The sequence below is a fragment of the Cyanistes caeruleus genome, chromosome 6 (genome assembly GCF_971803275.1).
Source record: "Cyanistes caeruleus chromosome 6, bCyaCae1.hap1.1, whole genome shotgun sequence".
In the NCBI taxonomy this organism is placed as follows: Eukaryota; Metazoa; Chordata; class Aves; order Passeriformes; family Paridae; genus Cyanistes; species Cyanistes caeruleus.
The window spans coordinates 20,587,577-20,604,481 of record NC_141706.1 but is presented as its reverse complement, the minus strand read 5'-3'; the positions used below and the strand labels follow the sequence as shown (position 1 = coordinate 20,604,481).

Sequence of the window (16,905 nt, the reverse complement as noted above, 5' to 3'; positions counted from 1 at the left end):
ACAAGATGAATGTTGGGAGTTCAGGCAGAGGGATGTTCTGCTGTTACCACCCTCTTCCCCAGCCAAAAGGAGGGAACTAGGAACCTCTTTATTAGCCTGGCTTCTATTTGCCAGCTATGTATAAAGGGAATGTGGCAATGGCAGCGCATGATGTGGCCCAGGGCTATAGGGAGCCCTGTTTACAAGCAGTGTGAGATGCTGAAGCTGGCAGGAGAATATAACTATTTTGTGAAAAGTCTGTTCACTCTTTACAATTAGCAGTGAGGGCTGATGTACTCACAACTGCTGGCTTAAATCCAGTCTTGGTGGGTTGTGCTTTGAAAGTGATTGTTACGACATATGAAACGGTCCCAGTGTAGATCACACACATGGGTGACTTGCTGGTTGTTCAGAGCAAAGGGGGAACATTGAGATAAATAATGCTCTTAGTCATGATATTCCCAGAGCTGAAGGTGGTTTGGGTTTTGTTACAAAGCTTGTTCCTGCCACTTCTGTTGTGGTTGGTCTGCATTTATTACCCACTCTTTGGTATTTGGGATGATCACTTGAGTGTATTTTAGAAGTGCAAATTTTTCCCATAGCATTTAATATTTACAAGTTGAACTTGTAATTTCCATCCCATTACTCTTCAGTTAATTTAGACAACTCATAGCATTGCATGATTGGAGAAAATACTTTAAAATACTTCTTGTGTTAGTTTCCTGTTGTTGAGAATCCTTTCCCTCGGCTTTGCTCTAAGCTAGTATCCCTATACATACAGGATGTTCAAAGGCAAGCAGAATGAGACTAGTATTTGGAGTATGAAAGTTGGAGGCTGCAGAAGTATCATTTTCCTCCTGTGTAGAGCTGAATAAAGTTCCAAAGCCGTATGCTGCAAGACAAGATCCATGTCACCCCAAGACTGTCATTTTGCTTTTCCCACTTAGCACTTGAGAAATTGCAGTCTATTTTCTGTTTCATTAACCATCTTAACTTTTCTACCAAGTCTCAAAGAAAACATCTCGGTCAGGAAGATCTGTACTGCTGGCAAAATGCTGGGTTTTGATATATAGGGTGACCTTTTATGCAGTGAGGAGTTGTAATTATATAAGATCTGAATGTATTGCTTGATAAATCCAAGTTTGGGAGAATTTCTATAGCTTATTTCGTAAGAATATATGCAAAATTCTATGGCTTCATTTGGTAGTGTTCCCAGTGATGGGGGCAGAGGAGTTACTAGAGGGTACATGGGCTAGCAAGCAGCCTGACAGCAAGATGTTTCATTACCTAGAGATTAGTTGGCAATACTCTGTTGATGTAATAGAGTTATTCATTGCAAATGATGTTTAGAAAAAATTTTAACTCAGAGGGCACAGACCCAGCTTGGAACTGAAATGAGTTTGAACAGTGAGTGAGTACTAAGAAATTTGTAGTTGGATGCAAGCTTAGTCAAGGGTGACTTTTAAACCTCAAATAGAAACACTACTACCAGAAGCAGTGTCGCTGTCACGGAGATGTGGTCACTGTCCTTGTTGCTATGATTATGATGTTTTGGTTATATTTGAACACAGAGATTTTAAAAACATTTCCAAACATCAAACTTACTAATAACTGTAAGTACCTATCAGACTTTCTCGGTTGTTTTTACCATAAAATAATAAGAAATAAAAAATTTAGGTGCTTGAGATTAAAAATTTAAAAGGAATGTTTTATTCTCAAACATTCGTCTTTGCTAAGAGCTTTGTGAAACAAAATTATTGTCAAATTCTCTCTTAAAAGGTTTAGATAAATGTTCATGCTGATCATTCTGTAACAGTTTAACTGAAGAGGTACTGTGCTAGGCAAATGATGTGTACCACTTGCTGGAATCCAATTCCTGAAGGACTGATCTTGTGTTGCTTTCCAAACTGAACATTGGATCTGTAATGTCTGTCACTACATCACACACAATTTCAGCACAGATGCACAATCAGCATCATTAAACATTAGTATGATGGAGAAGCTTAATGAAGGTTGTTCTAAACCTATTTTCTGCTATGGCTGTATCAACAACCTATGCTCTGAGTTACAGTCTCCTTCAGGCCTCATATCAGTGAGGGAGAAAAAAATTTTAAGAGCTTTCTTAAGATCTTGCTCCTTATAAAAATATGCTACTATCATGCTTGGCCTGTTCTGTTCTGTCAGTTTTCTGTTCAGGGGGATAAAACTGCCATTTGTCACCATTTACCTTGCTGAACCTACTGTGTTTTCCACTGAATTGGCCCTCAGACTTCCATGGTCCACTTTCCAAAAGGCAGTTTTCTGGTCTCTCTGCTGTGTGGTAGGGAGGCTTAAGAAATGAAAGACTAATGTAGGGAAATAAATTCATGTCAGGTTTGTATTTACCTAGTTGTAATTCCATAAAGTTGCAGATCAGTTTTGATACTGTCAACACAGAAAGAAGAAATCCCCGCATCCCTATAATATCTACCTATGATCACAAGGATGGTGAAGGGTCTGGAGGGGAAGCTGTGGAAGTGGATGAGGTGACTTGGCTTGTTCAGCTTGAAGGAGACTGAGAGAAGATGTCATTGCAGTCTACAAGTTCCTCATGAGGGGAAGCAGGGGGGCAGACACTGATGTCTTTCTGTGGTGACCAGGGCCAGGACTCGAGGAAAGGGCATGCCGTTGTCAGGGGAGGTTTAGGTTGGATATCAGGAATCGCTTGTTCCCCCAGAAGGTGTTTGGGCAGTGGAACAGGCTCCCCAGGGTCACAGCACCAAGCCTGACTGAGTTCAAGACGCATTTGGACAATGCTCCCAGGCTTACGGTGTGACTCTTGGGGTGTCCTGTGCAGGGCCAAGAGCTGGACTCCGTGATCCTGGTCGGTTTCTTCCAACCCAGCATTCTATGAATACATCTTGATTTACTGCATCCTTAAAGCTTGTTCAGTCACAGATGTCCTCGACCGGACGCTGGTTGCTGCCTCTTCATCTGACTCGGTCTGCTTTCCGCCTGATGTAGGCTGGAAAGTATACAACGATCTTACATCAAAGATGATCCTGGTTTAAGATAATCCGGAAACATTCCACGTTTTGCAACATCGTGGCGGGTGGAAACAGCACCTGGCGCAGCTGGTGACGCTAGCGCAGGCAGCGCTGCCGCAGTCCCGCCGGCAGAGGCACGGGCAGGATCACGGCGGCCCCCAGCACACCCTCTCTCCCGGCCGGGCCCTGCCCGCCTCCTGAGGGCGGCGCTGCCCGCGCGGGGCCCGCCGGGAAGGCGGCGCGCGCCGCCATGGCGCTGGCGGAGGCGGCGCTGCGGAGGCAGCTGGGCAAGGTGCGCGCGCTCGCGGGGAGGGGAGGGGGCGCTGAGGGAGGGGAGGGAACCGGCGGGACAGGGAGCGCGGGGCTCCGGTGGGCCGGGAAGGGTGGCCGTGTCCCGGCGGTGGCTGCCCAGGGACTCCTCTCCCTCCCCGTCCTGCCCTGTCCCGCCCCGTCCCTTCGCATCCCGGTGCCTGCTCTGTCCTGCTGCAGCCGAGTTTTAAGTTGCCCCGCGCGTCACTTTATCCCCGTGGTTCGCCCCGTGCCTCGCGACTGAAACCTTGCTCTTCCCTCATCGGAAATTGATAACTCTTCTTTTTTCTGGTGGCATTCCCCGCGTTAGCGCCTCCACGCCTGAGGAGCACAGACGCGTTGTTGTAGCATCCCTCTGAGCGTTTTAATTTCCATGTGAGAAACTGAGCTGGGCGCGTTTAAGCTTTGGGCATGCCAAATACTTTTGGGTGCGAAATGAGGAAGCTCTGTATCTGAATCACCTCGTAAATCCTGTGATCTTTAGAAGAGGACGAGCTATTTTATAGGAATGCCTCGTTTTGTATTACGAATAGAAGGAGGCCAGCTGGGGAAAGATGACATTGGTTTCACAGCCAGACGTGTATCAACGCCTCCAAAAATGTCCTAAGTTGTGTGGACATTCATAATTAGGGAACATTGGATTTTAACTTTACTTTGTTGTATTGCTGCGTGACTTTGCAGAATCCAGTGATGGGGACAAGCTGACTAAAAGGTATTTCTTGTCAGCAGCTCTGTGTTTTCTGTAGACAGTAGAAAATAACTGTGACATGCTTTGCAATGCTACCAAAGCTGTCACATTGCTGCCAGGGTGACAGACTGAAGAGAAATTCGATTTTATCGACGGTTTTGTGACAATTATTCCAGGGCACTAAGCAGCTCTTTAAGCCACTGTCAGGCGATGGTTTTGTTTGTTTAGGCAAGGGTTACAGAAAACCAGCACCAAGTTTCCCAAATGAGAAGCAGAGGATCTAATCTAGGAGATGGAAAACTGTAACTTTGGGATGTGGGAAGATGCAAATCTCTTGGAAGTTCAGGTATTGGACTGGCTGTGGACAGTCTCCATGAAGCAGCAGTGATTTGTTTTCTCAGCTCTCAAGGACAGCTTAAAAAAAAAACAACAAAAAAAAAACTCCCAGAGGCTAATTACGTACACGTTTGACACATTTGTGGAAAGCAAAATCTTAGTAAACTCTTTAGAATGTGTGTAGATGGATCTGAGTTTAACTGTGTCAGTAAGAAAATAACCTCCTTTTTCTAAGTGATTTATATTTTTATATTCTTTTTAATGTGTGCAGAGGAGACTAAATTTTACTAAACTTCTGCTCACACAGCTGTAAAGGGGATGAAATGGTTTATAAGGAGTGATGTTCAGAATTTTATAACTCTTACGCAGCAACAGCAGACCTGCTGTAGTTTCAAGGCTTTTTTGTAATATTTTCTTTTTGATAATTTATTTCACATCAAAACTATTTGTAATACAAAAAGTAATTATTGCCTTCTCCTTTTCATGCTTCTGACTTCTATAGTGTCCTTTTCCCTATCTCTTGTACAGAAGCCTTTGAAGTGAAACTTTTTTCCTTATTTTTTTTCTCCCCCTTCTCAGTATAAGTTCAGAGACCTGACTATAGAAGAGCTGAAGAATGTTAGCAAGACCTATCCCAACTTCACATTCTCCATGAACACATACAGTAAGAAGTGATGCACTTACTCTGAACTATTTGTAGGGATTCTTACTTGCCATAAATGCAAGCTGTGTATAATAGAATTTGAATAGATTTCTGTTGTGTGCCTGTCTTTACATTGACTTGCAGTAAAATTTCTCATGCCACATTACTCTTCCTGAACGCTCTTCCAAGGATCCATACATACAAAAACCTCAACAACTCATTTACTTCATCTTACTTCAACTTATCAGTAATTATAAAAGATTGATACTTTAAGTTCTTTTTATGTAACACCATTTTCCCCATCTTTCATTAGTGTATTGAAAGTATTTTGATGGTTTTAGCTTATTAGGGTGTGGCTTCCAGAATCCATCAGCCTGACTGGAAATTCCCACAACATCAGAATTACCCAGTGCAAGGGGTTTTAAGAGTAATGATGTGCTTAGTTGTACCAATGCAACTTAGTTAAAATTTCATTAAGGAAGTATTTTAAAATGTAGGGGGGGATCTTAGTAATATTGTAGTCTTGTTTCTTCCAGGAAGAGTATATTTGATTTCTAAAGAAAAATCACTGTTGTATATTTGTAGTTGTGGATGGGATTGCTTTGAAAGGAGTTGGTTGGTTTATTTTTTAATTGCCCTTTTAATTTCAGCCTTCAAGGATGGATCCCAGAAGGACCTCCTGAATTTTAGTGGCACTGTTCCAGTGAAATATGGTAAGTAAAATCAAACATAATTTTCTTGCCAGCTATGAATCTAAATGTAATATGTGGGTGCTGCCTCTTAACAGTTCATTGTGCAGTGTCTTCAAAGGGCTTTAAAAAGGATTTTGTATGAACTGGAAGAAGCCACTTCTACTGCACAAGCAATGAAATAAGGTGCTATTAATTAAGTCAGTTAACTGTTTAAAAAATGGTGTGGTTTAAGACTGTGTTGGCAAAGTCTTTGGTGCTAATGGAGCTTGTGTGAACTTTCTAAGACCTACACTTGTATAGACAGGGTCCAAAAATAACTTGTAGGCAATTTTTTATTTTCAACTTAAAGCCTTTGAAGTCTGATGCAAAACTCTTTATAGATGCTTTTTTACACCAGGTGTTAAGTCATAAAATAAGTATGAAATAAATGTATGAAACCTTTCTTTTCTGGGAAAAGGGAACACATTGGCTGAGTGAATCCCTGGGAAGCAAAACAACAGAGCTTTATATTCAGAAAGGCACCATCAGTAGCACTTCAAGTTGATCCAGACAAGTCTGGTTTTATTAATTAGCCTAAGTAATATAAATATCTTCCAGTGTGAATCTGGAAGTGATCTGTCAGGCTTTTTTCCTTTGTTATTACAAAGTGTGAATCACATCACACATGACTGGTCTTTAGTGCCTCTTCTCAGTGAAGAAGTTAGTAATGGCTTTTATTTTGTGTTGTACAGGTAATTCCTATAACATACCTATTCATCTGTGGATCCTGGATTCCCATCCCTTTGCTCCCCCTATTTGCTTCCTGAAGCCGACTGCAAACATGGGCATTGCAGTGGGGAAACACGTTGATGCACGGGGCAGGATTTATTTGCCCTACCTGCAGAACTGGAGCCATGTAAGAGGTGGAGAGCTGACAGGGGAGGGAAGCGTTTGGGGAATACTGCGTGGTGTCACGTGGAGCTTTCAGGTGGTCTGAGGCTTGTAAAGGCAGTTGGAAGTGATTTTCATGACAAAAGGGACCGATTCTTTTTCAAAGCAATGTAAGCCTCATGATACTTTGTTGCTATGTATTGCATAGTATGCAATAGTATATATTATAGTATAATATTAGTATATATTTTGTATGCAGTGAGACCAGTTGAGTATCCCTCAGGAAAGTTCAATGAAAGCTTCTGCCTTTTGGGTATGTCTCTTTTGGCAGAACTCTGAAACAGCACAGAGATTCAAAAGTCAGTGCTGTTGCTAAATGATTTTATGCACTATATTAAATTACTCATTTAAATATGACTGCTAGGTCAGTAAAAATTGTTTAATGAATGCCAGCTTTTTGAAATGAATGTGCTGTATTTTACATTATTAATACAGAAATTGCTAAGGGAACTTCTACTGACTTCACGGCGTATTTTGCCTGGAGGAGGACTGAATTGCCAGAACTCTGGGCAGTTGAGCTCATCTAAGACTGAACTAACTTCTCTTTAGCTAGGATTTGTTCCTTTTATAGTACTGGATATAGCTATATCAAAGGTTTCCACATATCCATGGATACCTTCAAAAACTGCTAGCACTGGTAATTTCAATTTCAGAATTCCTTTCGTTAAATTCCTTTTAATCAGTACTCCTGTGTGGAAAGGATCTTCTCAGAGTGATGTTTTTCTCTCCCTTAGGTGTTTGTGTAAATATTAAGAATGTCAGCATTTATAATTTGATTAAATTTTATATGTCTCTCGCAGTTCACAGCTGATACCACTATAAGAAATAGCTGTTCAGCTGTTTTGTCTGCTGTTTGTCTGCTGTATTTCAGCCTAAATCAACTCTCATTGGATTAATCAAGGAAATGATCGCAAAGTTTGAGGAAGAGCTCCCTTTGTACTCACTGTCATCTTCTGATGCAGACAGGCAATCAGAACTTCTCTCCTATATTGCAAAGATTACTGAAGGTGGGGATATTTTCCTGGACTCATTTTTAATGTTATTATAAAATGTATTCACTTATTGTCACTACTTGATGTCACAAAGAAACCTAAGGGTTTATATTTTACAAATTTTATGACCATAGTCTGTATGCACACTTGTAACAGCAGCAAAGGAGTGCTCTTTTTGTGATATTAGTGTTTAGCTTCTTGCTATTGTCATGCTCACCTGTTTCTACTTAGTGGAAAAAACATTCCTGTCTAGAGAGGAATATTTGTTTTACACCTTGCAAGTTGTGATGGATTTTCTGTGGTCAGTCTTGACTGCTGTTTTGGAAAAAGTCTGTGTAACTTGATTTAACTCTGGCACAACCATGATCCTTTATGAAGTAGCAATACTTGCATTGATACACTGTGGACCAGCACCTGAGTTTCTTGTTTTATTTTAATTGCAGGAGAGACTGACATGAAATCAAGGAGTAAAACTGGCAGAAATGAAGGATGCTTTAACAAAATTACTGTTGTTGGAGCTGGAGATCTTGGCATTGCATGTGTACTAGCAGTTGCAGCAAAGGTACATAATTATTAAAAATAGCAAGAGACCTGATTAAGAGAGAGGATTCCAATCTAGTTTTTAATATCTGACCCTAAGGAATACCTTATCAGGTTTAACAACTGTCACTGCTCTTATAAATGAAAATCCTGGACTTGCCAATACGTCAAGCAATATAGCAAATTTATTAATTTAATAATAATAGGTGAGCAAGTGTTTACAGCACACTGGGTGCATTGAGGGTCTCTACCCTAAGCAATGCACAAATTCAGGTCTCAAGAGAGGTTGGTCTTTTATACTGTTCTAGGCACTTCCTCAAATATTCTGTTATTTTTTACTTGCTTTTTCTTCATAATCAGCAGTTGTAGTTCTTGGACATCTGTTGGGGAGGTGGTCTGAGATGGTCTTCTGATGTCTTCTTGGTCTCTCATCTTTCTCTTAAAATACCTTTTTCCATTAGTACTAGGCATATATTTTGTTAGTCAGCATATATTTTGCAAGCTTTCTTTCAATCATTTCACAACTTAAAGCTAACCTGTCTAAGAATACCTTCATAAGCTCTTCCCTCAGTTATTACAAAACTCAAAGTTAGCATGTTTTAAAATGCTTTTGTAAAGCTTTTTAGCTCATGTTGGTTTTTCCCTTTTTAGGTGATTACAAATTTTCCTTAAAACTAATTTATAGTTGATACAAAGGATCAACTTTTTAAAGCTTAGAATTTTGTTGTTAGAACAAGCTGTTATCTAAAAGCTTATTGTTATGTAATTAATTTGTTAAACTTTACTTCCATGCTTTATTTTAACTGATTTTCAAAACTTTTCCATGAAATAATCCCATGGCCTCTGTCTGCATTGCTCACAGACACACATACATACTGCATACACACAGACATAAATACATGAGTGCTATTTGATTGACACAAATCACCACTTAATTTCTCACACTGCCTAGGTCATTTTCTCTTCAGTTAACTTATGGACATTCAGGTCCATAAGAGGTGTTCATTTTCTGCCCTGGCTTCTCAGTCAGCTTTTTTAATTCAAATTTTAATTCAAATTTAAATATTGAATTCACTTAGTTTGAAAATCCCTAAAGGATTCTTGTCTCAACAGTAGCCTCTCACAACAGGGGTCTCCTAGTTCCCTGGAAAAGGGTAGATGTAGATGGACTGTACTTCATCACAGCTGTATGTTAGACACAACAGTAACATCAACATTTTTGACTTCCCAGAGATAGTTTTGTGAGTTTTTTCTTTGTTTTGTAATGTGTTTTTTTTCCAGTTAGACTTCCTAAACTAAGTCCTTTTCCTTGTGATTTGGCTGTAACTTTGACTAGTGATTTTATATAATTCGTACACAGTACAGCAAAAAATGAAATGGGAGGAATTTTGGGTTTTTTTCCTTACTCCCACAAGAACAAGTTTTGTTTTGGTTTATTATTAATCTGTATTATTTTTATTCATACAGGATGTTGCAGACAAGGTGGTTCTTTTGGATCCTTCTGAAGGTCCAGCAAAAGGAGGGACCATGGATTTGGAGATTTTTGCTGTGCCAAATGTGGAGATCAGCAAAGGTATGAGATGTTGTTTCTGGGACAGGAGTGGGTGCTGTACTGACTGTGCTTGTGCTCATTTTAACAAGAGCAGGACGTCTGGGGAGATACAGTGGCTGTCTTTTTTTTAAAGTCTGTAGGTAAGAGGCTAATGCTGAAATTGGACTCATGAAGAAAGACTCTCTCTCTATAGAGAGGCCAAGCTAGAACTTCTGTGTCATGGACAGAGACAGGGAGGGAAGAGGGAAAAATATTTGCATAGGAATTAGTGAAGTCTGTGAAAGCAGTGTTCAAAAGGCTGACTAATAAAGGTGTGTTTGAAAGTGCTGCTTTCCTAGTTTGATGTTCATTAAACATACATATGGACAGTAGTGAGTCCTTAATCACTATCACTACATACTCAAAAAAATGAGTTCTTAATAACCTTGTCCTCAGTCAGCTGTGAGCATACAATTCAATGGAGTCAATGCCATGTCTCTAATCAGTGATTAGTTACAGCCTTTGATGGTCTTTGATGGCTGTAGAGGTTGAGGCCGTGCAACTCAGAAGTTTTTCCGCAGGGAAAGCTGGAACTGAATTGAGTAACATTCTTTCTTTCTTGTGTGTCATGTTTCCATGTTCCTTGCACCCTTTTCAAGATGTAATGAGGGGTTTTCTTGTGCTTCTCTTTTAATTTATCATATTTTGGGGACAGGGACTTGCTCTGGTTCCACCAGGCATCTTTGTGGGTTATTCTGCACCTGGCATTGCCTGCTGTACATTCTTTGATCTTATCTTGCAGGTTTTACTGCTAGCACACCTTTTTTCCTGAACCCTGGTTGTGCAACTGTACCACAAATCTGTTTGTACCTCTGTGGTTGCCTGTTGTATGTTTGCATTTAGCTGTGGTATAAGAAGCTTGGTAGTGTTACAGTACTACAAAATGCTTGTACACTGTCATTTGCTATTTTAGTATGTTTATATCTAGGTTTGGGGCAAGCTGGTATTAATTATATCCTGCTTAGTATGGTTTTAATTTGTCAGTGCATTAGACCTCTGCTTTGGCTTCAGCTGGTTCCAAAAGTGGTGCAACAGACAAATCACCCTGTTTCTCTATCCAGGCTGATCACCTGTGTAGCACTCAGGTATTCAGAATTACCTGCTCAACTTAGCTTTGACTTAAAAATTCCTGCAGCAAGCGTGGTTGTGTGTTTCTTTGGGCTAATAATAAAATTTGTCTTTTATTTGAGTTAATAAATAGACTTTTGGAATGGTTTTCATGGCTGTCTACATGCCCTTGATTAAAGTATAAGATCAAAAATTATAGAAGAAGCCTCAGATAAAGGAGTAAAAGTCTTTCTGCTTCTTTAAAAATTGGAATAAAAGTTCAGGAGCCTTTTCGTGGTTGGTTTTTTTGGTTTTTTTTGTCTCTTGCCAAGAAAACTTGGAAAAGTTTATCTGTCAAAGCTCTCTAGATGTTTTCTGGTCTCTGCTATATAACCGTGGACAAATTGTAGTCTGCCCTTTGTGTTTGGCACCTGTAAAACAGGAAAGTAGTTCTGTGGGAGAGCTGTGTTTTATAGGTGCTGTGGAAGCGCCCCAAATTCCACACTGGGGGATATGGGGGGGACGAAAGGCAAAGAATCCCTAATTAAGCTGGATGCTGTAGTTCAGCCTGTAGAACAGCTCTTGGTTGTGCATCCAAAACTCAGTAGAATGACATAAATTCCAAAATGTGCTTTCTTTATATTTTCAGAGTTTTCTGCTTCAGCTGATTCCAAAGTTGTGGTGCTTACAGTTAATTCTCTGGGTAATGCTCAGACTTACCTTGATGTCATACAAAGCAATGTGGATTTGTTCAGAGGAATTATTCCAGCAGTATCCCACTACAGTCAGAATGCTGTTCTCCTTGTTGCTTCTCATCCAGGTATGCTGGTACTCTGCATAATATTCTGTCCCTCACCTGGCTTTTTCTCTGGCCTGTTTTAAAAATGTATTACTGCTTGAATATACCTGGTTAGTCAAAAATTCTTGCTACTCTGAAAGATGTTTTCCTTTTCAGCTTTGAGCAGGACACTATCTTTGAGGGTTTTTTCTTTACTGTTACCAAGATTAAAGAAAATAGTGTACTTTGTTTTGTGTAACAGGTATGTATTTCTTTGTTTCTGTGCTTGGTTTCAGCCTGGCTGTGTCTACATTGTTAGCATCCATTGGTTGTTGTCTTGTGAGTTTTATGTGCACATTTCTCCTGTGCAGGAAGGATAGATCCATGTGTGTTGTGAGCCATATGATCACACTTACAGGCTACTCATATACAAAATACAGAATTAACAGTAAATATTGCAGCTAGATTTTGGTGGAAGGTTTCAATTTCCAGGTTAGTGGTACTGTGAACTAAGACAAAGCAAAATCACTATTTAGGAGAGAGAAAGAAGTGTGAGGCTCTATCCTGTAATGCATTGAAGACAGCTCTTCTTACTCTCTTACCATTATTGTTGCTATTTCTTCACTTCTTCTCCACCCAACTTTGTGTTTTAGGTTGAAATAAACTATCAATATATTCTTACATGCTTATGCTTTTTCTAAAGTAAAGAAGTCCAGAATTTTTCATAATGATGATTTATAATTTGCAGTTGATTTGTTTTTTGTTCCTTCATTGGCAACATGTTTTTTCTTTGACATTTAGTTGAAGTGATGACGTTTGTGTCGTGGAAGCTGAGCTCATTTCCCAAAAGCAGAGTAATTGGAGTAGGTACCAACCTCGATTCAGAGAGATTTCAGTATATGCTGACCAACCTTTTGAAAGCAGAGGTGCTGGCAAAAGATGCCTGGGTTATTGGTGAACAAGGGGAAGACAAAGGTAAAGTGATGCTTTATGATGACTATGAGCATGTAATGTCCTGGCAGTGCCTGAGTGACTGAATAGTGAAAGAACAATTGAGAAAAGTTATGAAGGTAATGAGAAAAGTTATAAGAACAGTGGTAAATTCTTATAATAATGGCTTTAGTAATGTACTTTTGGGGTACTAAAGTCTGTAGACCTGGAGTAGTAGCAAAAGTATTTGCCAATTGTCACAGGAAGAAAAAACCCAAAACTAACCACAACCTCAAATGTTTTTGGTTTTTTTTTTTTTGGTTGTTTCTGTTTAGTGCCATCATGGACCAGCTGTAATATAGTTGCAAATCAAACAGAAGCAATGGCCGCTCGTAACTCAAGGGAAAAGGTGGCTAACAGGTAGCACCATTACAACCTTTTTTTTTTTCCTTCATGTTTAGGCACAAGTTATTTACATGTTCTTCAGCTCTTTATGAAGTAGGGGAAGCTTGCTCTAAAATGTTCATACTTTGAGTTTATAGGAAATTGTAGGTCATGTTGTCATTCACTTTTATGGATGTGTATATGGCCACTGTTTTTCTGAAATTCTTACTAACTTTGTGCCTATGGTGATGTAAGGAGACACAACAATACACAGCAGCATATCAGAGCTGTTTGATTGTGTATTTAAAACAAATACTTGACAAGCCTTCTGGCCTACTTTTCTCAGAGCTTGTGTTGGAAGCATTTGCTTCAAAATAAAGCACAAGTTTGGGATGAATTTAATTGATTTAATTATCAGTTACACCTCTTGACAGAAAAGAGAATTGTTACGAGTGTAGAGAAAAAATATTGTAAATAAATTCTTTTCAGAATTTCAGAAATTCTTTATTCCATTGTGTTGTTTTCCAAAATAGAGAATTGTATTTTTATAGTACGCTTTACCTGATATGGTACACTTAAACCTGTATTTTGGGTTTTACATAGAAACCAAAATAAGAATAATTACAATCTAAACATCACGTTTTTCTCCTTTTCCTGGTTTATGTATAGAGCTATGGAAATTCTAAAGGGAAAAGGTCAGAGATCTTGGTCTGTTGGGCTCTCAGTTGCTGATTTGGCTGACAGCATTTTGAAAGATAAAAGAAAGGTTCATTCTGTATCCACTCTGGCAAAGGTAAATGTGTTATTAATACCTTTTGGTTGGCACTGTAATTATATTATTTATACTAGATATGACCATTAATTTTGGCAGCACAGACATCTCAGTGTTCCGAAGTAATGCTATTGCCATTACTTTCTTCCAACAGCAGCTCTCAATTCTAGTCCAAAAATAGGCAAAAATTGCTTACTGTTTTAATCTGAAACCAATACTAAAAGTGGATTATTCTCCTAAAAATACAAGTCCAGAGAGAAAGTACATTTAAGGTTGCTGCCCATCACCCCGCAATAGATGGATTTGGTAAATGAAACGTGACTTGTAGTTCCACCATGCTCAGTGTTGAATGTAAATTTTTTTAGGGGCCAAAAGAATTGTGTATCTTCTCTGAAAGTATAAAATGCATTTTCTGCCAGTATTTTATTTAAGTTTGAAACAGCTGCTTTTTTTACTCCTTAGTACTTTCCCTAAGATGAGAAGATTATGAAGCAATAGTTAACTTAAAATTGTAGACTGAATTTTGAAGTTACTCCTAAGAGGCTTCACCAAAGCATTAGGTCATTCCATATGATGAAAAAACCCATGTAGAAACATTTATTTGTCACTTCAGTTTAGAGCCTTCAGAAGGAAAATTGGCATGTCCCAGTGCAGGGATGTTGAGCTGGCTGCTTATTTTATTGAGCACATACCTAATTAAATCACTATGTTTCAAGTGAAGTTTTTAATCATTCTTAAACTAAATATAGATACAGAGGAATGACAAGTCTCTTTAAAGTATCTACAGAATGTAAAATTTCACAGATTTCAAAAATAAACACACTCTACAGTGGAAACTTGAATTATAGGGATATAAGTTTGATGAATTCTTTTGCAGAATCTGTGTGGCATCAGTATTTGAAAAATTTTCTCCAGTTCTTAGGATGCATTATTTAATTTATTTTGTTCAGTCCTAAAAGAACTAATGATACTGAACTATGAAGTGTCCCTGCTTGTTCTAGCTAAGAAATGGTGTTTAGTGGTATACACTTTGTCTGCTTTACAGAAATCTATCTATCTGTTTTGGAAAAAATCCCCAAGTGTGGCATGGTTCACAAATTTTTATCTGCACAGTAATATTATACAGTTTCTATACAGTAACCCACTGCACAGTATCTAAAATAAATGGAATTTGACTTATCCAAACATGCCATATGTTGGAATATCCTTGCTTAATTAAAATAATCAGGTCATTTTGTGTAATTGCAGCAGAAATAAGTAACTGTGTGTGTGACTGAGTTCTTTGTGTGTTGTTTCAGGGGTGTTGCAATATTAACAGTGAAGTATTCTTAAGTCTCCCATGTATTCTTGGAACCAGTGGAGTGATTGAAATGGTCAGACTGGAGGAAGACCCACTGGTGCAAGAGAAACTGCAAAGCAGTGCAGGCTCAATTCATGACCTTCAGCAGCAGCTGAAACTGTAAGGAAGCACAAGGGAAGCCTCTGTTTCTGCTCACTGAAGCTGAAGATCTGCAAGGCAGAAGAAGTTGCTTCATATATATGGATTTCTGTAGAAAACAGGAAGCTTTGTTACTTTACTTTCCAAAAGTGCTTTCTCAGTTTAGGTTTAAATAATTTAATACTGCACTTAACCATAATCTTTTCTTTGTGAAGTGCACTTTTGGTAGCCAAAATGAGGCAGGTAACATGCAATAATGTTTTACCTAAATTTGTGTCACTTGCCTGTGGTTTTTGGCTGCCAGTTATAGCCTGATTCCTGGGTTACTCTTAGCTCTTTGCACCTCTTTAGGAGGCAGTCCTAGAGAGGGGCTTACCCAGCTCTGCAGAAATGCCAGCATACAGAGCCCACTGGAACCCTTCCTTGTGGCTTTTAAATGCTGTATGTGAGGCTTGTGTAGGGAACAGTCACACTCCAGCTCCACAGGCACTGGGGATGCAGTTCCATAGCTCCATCTTTCATGGCTATAGATGCTCTTATATCAATGGACTCCTGGTATTTTGCTATTTGCTAAGGGGATCACAATTTTTGCAGTATCCTTCAGACCTGAACTATTGGCCATGGATTTCTGTTCACAATTAATGATGTCTGAAATACTCCACTTATGACTTGCTTGCTTTTGCTTTGTGAGGACATTTAGAGCACTAAAGCATCTGCAGTTCTCACTACACACCTGCAGCACTGGAATAGGGGTTCTTCCTGAATGGGAGGAGCAGGGGCTGGTTTGCAAATAAAAGATAAAATCCAGCAGTTAAACAGCACAGGAGTATCTTCACATTCAGGCCTCAATCCAAAGCCGGCTGGGAGTTTTACATAAGCCTCAGGAGAAGGCAACAGAACCTGTAAGTGTCCTCCCTGGAGGCCAAGGATGTGATGAAAAAGCAGGATGTGGACTTGTAGGTAAAAACCAGATGGTTTTGAGATCAAGGGATTTTTTTGAGTTCTAACCTCTTGATTTACTACTGGTAAAAGACTGTATTGCTCCTGTATACCTCCAGCATCACATGGCAGGCACAGGGGACTTGGACTCCACTCCTGCTGTGTGCAGCTTAGGAATGTCATTCCACGTTTACATTTTGAGGGATGGCTGGTTAAATATTGCTGGAAGTTTGTTCTGAGCAAAAGTAGGATCTGTAGCAGAGTAACAGATCTGATCCTTTGTGCCTTCTAGTTACATCTCACAAAGAGCCAGACGTGCAGGGAGTTCTGAGCGTATACTGATCTCAGAACTAGATTAAAAATAGAAACAAAAAAAACCTTCAGTAATTTAAACCTTTGTTTTTATGGAATACCCAAATTTCTGTAGTGGTAAATGATGGGGCAAAATTAGTGATGGCTGCAAGTAACCAACTTTGCTGCTACATTTTTTTAAAGCTGCACTTTGGGGTTTGGTTTTTTTCACTTACTTCGGAAAGAAAAACCTATGAATTTAAGTTTTTACATTGTTTTTCATGGTGTTATTTCTTATCTGTTGAGCATTTATTTTCATGCAAATAGTCAAGCTGTTGTTTATTTAGTTTGGTGCTGTTGTAATAATCTTAAAATGCTGCCAGCTCTTACAGGCGTGTTTTGTGGATTAATTTGGTGTTTCGTTTGTGCCGTATTCCTTGAACATTAGCCAAAGGGGCGCGGCGGGAAACCTCTTTATCACGGGGGGCGACAGTAAGGTCTTCTAGCAATAAAGGGCGCCGCAAAGCCGCGCTCAGCGGCCCGGTGCCATCGCTGCCCGCCCGGTGCCCGCCCCGTGCCGGTGCCATCGCTGCCCGCTCG

The 16,905-nt window shown here is 39.5% G+C and overlaps 1 protein-coding gene across 4 annotated transcripts in view; it reads left to right on the top strand.

The window, feature by feature from the left end:
- The first annotated feature begins 3,200 nt into the window (after positions 1-3,200).
- Positions 3,201-16,905, top strand: part of UEVLD (UEV and lactate/malate dehyrogenase domains) — a 32,454-nt gene continuing 18,749 nt past the window's right edge. For 2 of the 4 annotated variants that reach the window (XM_086892961.1, XM_086892962.1), the window contains exons 1-12: positions 3,201-3,297; positions 4,918-5,002; positions 5,632-5,694; positions 6,405-6,568; positions 7,475-7,610; positions 8,039-8,157; positions 9,603-9,708; positions 11,423-11,593; positions 12,353-12,526; positions 12,817-12,901; positions 13,535-13,658; positions 14,936-15,096. In XM_086892961.1, coding sequence (XP_086749087.1) covers positions 3,256-3,297; positions 4,918-5,002; positions 5,632-5,694; positions 6,405-6,568; positions 7,475-7,610; positions 8,039-8,157; positions 9,603-9,708; positions 11,423-11,593; positions 12,353-12,526; positions 12,817-12,901; positions 13,535-13,658; positions 14,936-15,096 — 1,430 coding nt within the window. In that variant the 5' untranslated portion in view covers positions 3,201-3,255. The other 2 variants (XM_023929050.2, XM_023929049.2) reach the window with 2 other exon arrangements.